The sequence below is a fragment of the Mauremys mutica genome, chromosome 13 (assembly GCF_020497125.1).
Source record: "Mauremys mutica isolate MM-2020 ecotype Southern chromosome 13, ASM2049712v1, whole genome shotgun sequence".
Lineage (NCBI taxonomy): Eukaryota > Metazoa > Chordata > Testudines > Geoemydidae > Mauremys > Mauremys mutica.
In genome coordinates, this window is record NC_059084.1 from 49,147,386 (window position 1) to 49,155,872 (window position 8,487).

An 8,487-nucleotide genomic window follows, 5' to 3' on the forward strand; every position below is an offset into this window, starting at 1 on the left:
CATAGAACTGATTAAAAATCAGAGGGAAAGGTCCAGGTCCAGCCCTTTTCACTCAGGAGGGGGCCGGCCCCTGGACCTGTGCCTTGGCTGAAGCTGTATTTGGCCAGAGCAGGGCACCTTGACATGAACACGCTGTTTCCTCTTTTCAGTTTCCAGTCCCGGGAGTGTCAGAGTCTCACCAGCTGGGACTTCCCCTGCTGACCGCAACGGGAGGTTTTTGTCTGAGCTCAGCCCGGCTTCGCCTCACTGTGTCTCTCGCACAGTGATACCGGGCGGTGTCCTCGGGCTTCAGGCCGGTCAGTTGCAGATACAGCAGGTTGTTGGGGTTGTCCCTGGAGATGGTGAATCGGCCTTTGACCGCGTCGGCGTAATGCACAGTGCTGCCGGCCCAATAGCTTATACGTGCGACCCAGTCCAGGCCCTTGCCAGGAGCCTGCCGGACCCAGCTCATCCAGTAGTCACCGAAGGTGAACCCGGAGGCTTTGCAGGAGAGGCGGAGAGAGTCTCCGGGCTGTTTCACATCCCCTCCGGACTCCACCAGCTGCACCTGGGACCGGACCCCTGGGAATAAAGACAGGTTACATACACATGGGTATTACAGTCAATAACTCAATAGTCTGCAGGGCATTCAGGGGCTAACCTACCTCCCAGAGCTGCTACAATGAAAACGAAATGGAGCCAAATCCTCATTTTTCCGAGTGCTGGAGGGGAAAGTTCTCAGGGACTGGCTGGTAACTGCGCAGACCCAGGGGCTGCGGATTGTGTCTCCGTGTGCAGCCTGGGCAGAGGGAGGGACAGATTTAAACAGGAAACTCTCATCCCGATTTGCATATCCCCTTCCTTATAAGGCACACAAACCCGCTCCCTGCATGCTCGGAGTTATTTGGCCGGTGGCTCTAAGGGAGGGAGTCGTACTGGTGCTAACTCTGTGTCTGGGCAGCGCCCAGTGCGTGCGGGGCCATCCTGACCACACTGCTGCACAAAGAGCTCCCTTGAATCCGCTCCCATCGCTCCAGGTGTAAGGGCTGAAGGGAGTGGAAAGCTCCACCACGGGCTTTAGGGGACTGTGGACCAGACCCGTAGAAGGAAGAATATCAGGCGGGTGAGCAGGGCAGCATCGTTTGAAAATCTGGTTTTCTGTTGAGGCCAGAGGTGTTTGTGCCTGATGTGCTCGGTCTATAGTGGCATGTTGTTGTTTTTCAGAGAAATCTGAGAGTATTTCTATCCATCCCCCAGCAACCCACAGGAGCATCTTGGCAGTCATCGCTTTTAGGCACCTCCGGAAACCCAAGTGCTAGTTATCACACCTTGAACAAATGAGTCCCCAAATATTCTTCTTGTGCAGCCTGCATTTTTACTTCGGTGTCCGATCAGTGCCACGTTTAACCATGTGAGTGCTCAAGTTGTTGCAGTTTTTTATGGACACGTGATCGAATATGGGTGCAGAGATCCGAAACCAGCTGACAGATTTGTTTGCACTCTGCCTGTTGATCCTGTTCTAAGAAGGACAATTCTGCAGTTTGGATTTTTGGATTAGCCCTACCAGGATTCCCCTCACGGTGTGTCCCGCACAGTAATAGCGGGCGGGGTCCTCGGCTTTCACGCCGGACATTTGCAGATACAGCTCACTCTTGGGATTACCCCTGAAGATGGTGAATCGGCCTTTCACTGAATCAACAAACTACGTACTATCCCCGCTAGGGATAATATAAGCAGCCAATTCCCAGGAACCTGCCGGACCCAGCTCATGCCGTAGCTGCTGAAGGTGAAGCCGGAGGCTTTGCGGGAGAGGCGGAGGGAGTCTCCGGGCTTTTTCACATCCCCTCCGGACTCCACCAGCGCCTGGGACCGGACACCTGCAAGTAAAGACAGGTTGTAAATATCGGTATAAAACAGCGATAATTTAATATTAATCTAACTCCACCAGTTATTCAGAGGTAGAAAATACCTTCTAAAGGCTCTACAGAGAAAATTAAAAGGAGCACAAATCTCATTTTTCCTGGTGTTGAAAGGGAAAGTTCTCAGGGACTGGCTGGTCACTGCACAGACCCAGGGGCTGCGGATTGTGTCTCCGGGTGCAGCCTGGGCAGAGAGAGGCACAGATTTAAACAGGAAACCGTCTCCCTCATTTGCATGTCCCCTATAAGATACACACACTCTTGTTGCCAGTGATTTGATTGATTCGCGCTAGGGCTCCAGGTGCATGAGTGAGACTGTCCCGTTCTGTGTATCTGTGCAGCGCCGGGCACAGGGTGCTGGGGTCCTCCTGACACTTTCGGGCCCCTGGGAGGAATGAACAGCTCCCTGCAGTGACTGTATTTCCTCACCCAGGACCTGAGGGCCTGCGTATTGTGCGGCGATATGCGGGGAGGGGACTCGTCTCTGGAGCCCTGTCCCATGAGGAGAGGAGCCATGCAACGTCCGGCCAGTGGGGTCAGCTCTGCGGAGGAGTCGTGTCCCAGGGATCCACTGGACACGGAAGATTTAACATCCCACTGGGTGGGATTTGGGACGGAAGCCCCTCCTCTTTCCCTTCCTTCCTAGCATTGACCAGCTGCGTTGAAATGATCCATGACACTTGGAACAGGATCTTGTATTAACTCCGCTGGCTGTTAATTGCACGGCGTGACCCCTGGTTTTTGTATGTGGGGGAAAGGGTAAATAATTAGTTCCCTCTTCACTTTTCCCACCACCATTCATTAGTGTATAGACCTCTGTCACATCTCCCCTGGAGCCTTCTTCTTTCTAGATAGATAAGATAGATAGAGGGGGCTTATGGAGAGAGAGAGAGAGAGAGAGAGAGAGAGAGGGGGGGGGTTATGGGGATAGATAGATGGATGGGGTTTATGGAGATAGATAGATAGATTAAATTAGATTAGATTCAGCAATGACAATATTCCTCAAGGGCATTTGTAACTCAACTTTACATGCTTCATCACTGTTTATATTTCCTGCCATGGTAGCGTCAGACCAATGATTCCTGCAAGAAGTTAGGGAATATAGAACATGAAAGGATTTTATGCAGTGCTCCGGACGTTCAGTCAAATTCTAACTATTTCATCTGCTCAGTTCTGAGCATAAACCGGTGCCTTTGACATAACGTTGACTATTGGGGTTAATTCCTATATTTTCTTAAATTTAGCCATTTTAAGAGCCAAACACAGTATTTTGGTGATGGGCTTTGTGACTGGTCCAGTCTCTCACACAGTGATACCGGGCTGTGTCCTCGGGTCTCCAGCTGCTCGTTTGTAAATCCAGCCGGCCCCTGGGATTTTCTCGGGAGACAATGAATCTCCCCTTCGCTGAATCAGTGTAGTGTGAACTCTTTCCTGTGTACTTCGCCCTGGAGACCCCGCTCCAGACGCTTCCCAGGAGCCTGAGTTTAACCCTGAGACATTACTAGCGAGGTGGAGTCAAAGGGCACCTGCAGGTTTTCTATGTGCAAATGAGCAGTTTGTGTAGGTACAGAGTTAAAAAATGATGTTTTCCAACCCTCAATGCCCTTTTTCAGGCGTGTCTCCAAGGCTGTGCTGTGCTGTTTTTTCATTGCCGCCTCCCTTGCTGGACGGGAGAAGGGGACTGAAGGGTTAAAATCCATATGCACTTTATATAACAACCTGGTATATGAATTGTACCAGCTCTTTTCCAGACTCAAAGTCCAGAGTTTGGTCAGGAGACCAGAGGCCTAGCAAATAGTGATTAGCTAAGAGAAAGCTGGGGGTAAACAGATAACCGCCTTTGCTAGGATATGCTTGGTCAGTAGAAATGACAGATGTTGAAGCAATAACTAAATAATTATGTTTCATCTAATGTTTCAGATTGAACAAAGGATCCCTGTTCTTATTGTGTCAGTCTCTTCTGTAGGGAACGTTCTTTCCACAGATCCAACCTTGAGTTTATGAAAAGTTGGCACATGTCAGTATAAGATATGGCATCCTTCCAGCTCCCTTCCCAGGGACCAATGCCTGCCTTAAGACATAAAGGGGACAATCTTTATTGCCATATACTTTCACTGTTCCTTTGCTTTAACCCCTAGGAATGTACCTTTTGGACGATCAAAGGAGTTGCTCCATTCCTATGGACTCCAAATAAGAATTCAATATATATATATTTATACTAATAATATTTTATCAAAGTATTAATTAAATGTTAACTTGCTAACTTGAGACCATGGGCGGAGACATTATGTAACCTTTTAACCATTGGCTAATGTGCTATCTTGTCTTGCTGCAAAACCTATCCCGGAGTGTGGAACTGCCTACCCCATCACTTTCCCCCGCCCACGGAAAATCTATATATTCTATTGTAATCAATTGATTGACAGTGTCTCTGAGCCTAATAAGCCAGGTGACACTCCGCCAGCGCTGTGTGTAATAAACTCCTATGCTTGACCTCTACATGGTGTGGATTTATCTCCTTCAGGGACCCTGCACCCCACCCCCTCTCTCTGTCTCTCATGGATCCCCCCATTTTGTATTATTATTAAAAACAGAAAATAAATATTTTGGGGGTTATTTCTTTATTCATTTAACCAAGGATTTTTGTCTCCTAGGAAAATGCTCCTTGTGCCAGAGAAGCCTGCATTGGTGGAAACATTATTCAAATAAACAGACAAAGAAACAAAAAACAAAACAAGAAAAGAAAAGAAACAAATCGTGCGTTCTAGTGCCAAAAGCAGAGAGAGCGGTGTGTTTCCGCTGGAGTGTGTCACTGATACTGACAGTGGTGACACTGAGCGGAATCCCAGCATGGTGAATTGAAGAGGGTCCTAGACGGAACTGGAATGAACCGGGTTGAGGCTCTGTGACCTGTGTTATGCAGGAGGTCAGACTAGTTTATCATCCTGCTCCTTTCCAGCCTTTAGGTCTATGAATCTGTGACTGTCCAGGACACTGTGAGTGGGCTCAGAATTTGTCCCCGGAAGAGGAAAGAAAGAGGAAGGGACCCAAATATTTTTTTCTCTCTCCTTTGTGGGAACTTGTGTAAACTCTTTGGTCTTCAGTAAGATCAAAACAGGAGGAATAAGATGAGTAAAAAGGGGTTGTTGTTGCTAGACCTCTTCCCATAACTGATCTCATTTTCACTTACAGATCTTGGGCGCCTCCAACCTTCTTCACTAATTATTGCAGGGAGAGGTTTTTGTCTGAGCTCAGCCCGGCTTCCCCTCACCGTGCTTCCCCCGCACAGTGATACCGGGCGGTGTCCTCGGGCTTCAGGCCGGTCAGTTGCAGGTACAGCAGGTTGTTGGGGTTGTCCCTGGAGATGGTGAATCGGCCTTTCACTGTGTCAGAATAGTAGATATTTCGCCCTCTGCTGCCGATGAATGACACCCACTCCAGTCCCTGCCCGGGAGCCTGCCGGACCCAATGCATATTGTAGCTGCTGAAGGGGAACCCCGAGGCTTTGCAGGAGAGGCGGAGAGAGTCTCCGGGCTTTTTCACATCCCCTCCGGACTCCACCAACCGCTGGGATCGGGCACCTGGGAAGAAAGGCACAATAGAAATCACACAGAAAGAGCAACAGTATCACATTCACCTGACTGTGCAAATTACTCTGGAGTCAAAAATACCTTCCAAAGCTGCAAAAATGAAAACTAAGTGGAGCCAAAGCCTCATTGTCCCTGGTGCTGGAGGGTAAAGTTCTCAGGGACTGGCTGGTCACTGCACAGACTCAGGGGGCTGCGGATTGTGTCTCCAGGTGCAGCCTGGGCAGAGGGAGGCACAGATTTAAACAGAAAACTCTCACCCTTATTTGCATATCCCGCTGCTTATAGGAGAGACACAAACCCTTTGCCTGAATGATCAGAGTTATTTGGCCGGTCGCTCTAGGAGAGGGAGTCGGACTGGTGCTAACGCTCTGCCTGGGCAGTGCCCAGCGAGTGCGGGGCCATCTGACCACACTGGTTCACCAAGAGCTCCCTTGAAATCCCCTCCCATCCCTCCAGGTGTAAGGGCTGAGCTACAGTTTACGGAAGGGAATGGAAAGATTCACCACTGGCTTATGCCGAGTCTGGATCAGACCCTTACAGTGAAGACCAGAGCAGTTCAGTATCATGTGAAAATCTGTGTTTGTATCGAAGCCAGAGGAGTTTGGAACCTGCTGTCTCCTTTCAGGAGTGTGTTGGATCTGCAGTAGCATCGGGTGATTTTTCAAAGGACATTGAGAGCATTAGTGCCCAAAAAACGCAATGGGATTTTGACGGCAGCGTATTTAGGCACCTTTGAAATCCAAGTCCTAGTTATCACACCTCGAGAATTGATTCCCCAAATATTCCTCTTCTGCGCTGTGCACTTTTACTTTGGTGTCTGATAAGGGCCACATTCAGACCTGTGAATATTCAAGAAGCCCCAGTTTTATGGACACATGGTCATAGATGGATATTGAGCTCAGAAACCTGGTGAGTGATTTTTATTCCCTCTGGTTGTAGATCCCGTTCCTGTGCCAAGGGTTGGATTAGCAAAGAATCCTGTGGCACCTTATAGACTAACAGATGTTTTGCAGCATGAGCTTTCATGGGTGAATACCCACTTCTTCAGATGCAAGTGGTGGAAATTTCCTGGGGCAGGTATATATAAGCAAGCAAGAAGCAAGCTAGAGATAATGAGTTTAGATCAATCAGGGTGGATGAGGCCCTGTTCTAGCAGTTGAGGTGTGAAAACCAAGGGAGGAGAAACTGGTTCTGTAATTGGCAAGCCATTCACAGTCTTTGTTTAGTCCTGAGCTGATGGTGTCAAATTTGCAGATGAACTGGAGCTCAGCAGTTTCTCTTTGAAGTCTGGTCCTGAAGTTTTTTTGCTGTAGGATGGCCACCTTAAGATCTGCTATTGTGTGGCCAGGGAGGTTGAAGTGTTCTCCTACAGGTTTTTGTATATTGCCATTCCTAATGTCTGATTTGTGTCCATTTATCCTTTTCCTTAGAGACTGTCCAGTTTGGCCGATGTACATAGCAGAGGGGCATTGCTGGCATATGATGGCATATATTACATTGGTGGAAGTGACTAACCAGACAGTGACTAACAGAACCAGACTAACACGGCTACCCCTCTGATACTGAAGGGTTGGATTGTTTGTGGAAGTGCTGCCCCAGCGCGGCGCATAGCGGAAGGGCGGTTCTGCGTCTCTGGTTTTTGTACGAGCCCTGCCGGTGTCTCACACAGTGATACCGGGCGGTGTCCTCGGGTTTCAGGCCGGTCATTTGCAGGTACAACAGGCTGTTGGGGTCATCTCTGGAGACGGTGAATCGCCCTTTTACCGAGTCACTGTAGTATATGCCAGTGGTATAAATACTGGCGGTCCACTCCAGCCCGTTCCCGGGAGCCTGGCGGACCCAGTCCATCCTGTAGCTGCTGAAGGTGAACCCGGAGGCTGTGCAGGAGAGGCGGAGAGAGTCTCCGGGCTTTTTCACATCCCCTCCGGACTCCACCAGCTGCACCTGGGACCGGACACCTGGGAATGAAGCACGTTGTAAATCATATAAATACCCCTAACAATAATAGAATCTTCCTCTGCCTATCCAGTGCATTTAGGGGGAGAAATTACCTTCCAAAGTCGCTACAATGAACATTAAATGGAACCAAAGCCTCATTTTCCCTGATGTTGGAGAAGAAAGTTCTCAGGGGATTGGCTGGTGACTCACAGACACAAAGGGCTGCGGATTGTCTCTCAGGAGAGAAAGAGAGATTTAAACGGGAAACATACATCGGTATTTGCATATCGCCATCGATATAAGAAACGAACGATCACACTGTCTGGGGCTGGGGATCCAAGACAAGGAGGAAGACCCATCAGTAGAGAACTAAGGATTGAAGAGACATAGATAGATAGATTAGATGGGGTGGTGTGGATGGGGATGAATAGATAGATCCATATTTGGTAAGGGAATGCTAAATAGACAGATTTAATTACTCAGACGATGAGGGTGGGTGAGTGGTTGGCTCCATATTGTGACATGGTATTAGGCTCTCAGACTGGCTGGAGACCAGTTCACTGATGAGGCTAATAGAAGTGAGGCAGTGTACAGGGCAGGGAGTCTAATACATGTAAACATTAGACAGCTCCACATCATCAATGTTAATTTTGCAGTCTGGAAAGAAAGTCCCAGATTGCAGCTTTTTGAACAGATCCGAATTCCTAAAGATGCACGTGTCATGAACTTTTCCTGACCAGCCTACATTGATGTAGGTGAAACTCCCCCTGTGATCCACCAGCGCTTGCAACACCATTGAAAAGTACCCCTTTCAGTTTATGTGCTCTTTGCAAGGTGACCTGGTGTCACGATGGGGATATAAGTGCCATCTATTGTGCCACCGCAATTAGGGAACCCCATCGTGGCAAAATCATCCACTATGTCCTGCACATTTCCCAGACTCACTACCCTTTGTAGCAGAAGTTGATTAATGGACCTGCCCACTTGGAGCAACACAGCTTCCATGGTTGATTAACCTCCTCCAAATTGATTCCTCACTGGCCAGTAACTGTTTGGCATTG

General features: G+C 48.7%; 2 gene segments (V, D, J or C); both read right to left on the reverse strand.

Moving 5' to 3' along the window:
- Nucleotides 1-253: 253 nt before the first annotated feature.
- Nucleotides 254-690, reverse strand: LOC123348500 (the record flags this gene model as incomplete). The annotated part of the segment is given in 2 exon segments: nt 254-561; nt 645-690. Coding segments are annotated over 2 exon segments (354 nt in total), but the record flags the coding sequence as incomplete, so codon positions are not given.
- Nucleotides 691-7,036: 6,346 nt separating this feature from the next.
- Nucleotides 7,037-7,585, reverse strand: LOC123347571. The segment is given in 2 exon segments: nt 7,037-7,446; nt 7,540-7,585. Coding segments are annotated over 2 exon segments (456 nt in total).
- Nucleotides 7,586-8,487: the final 902 nt, after the last annotated feature.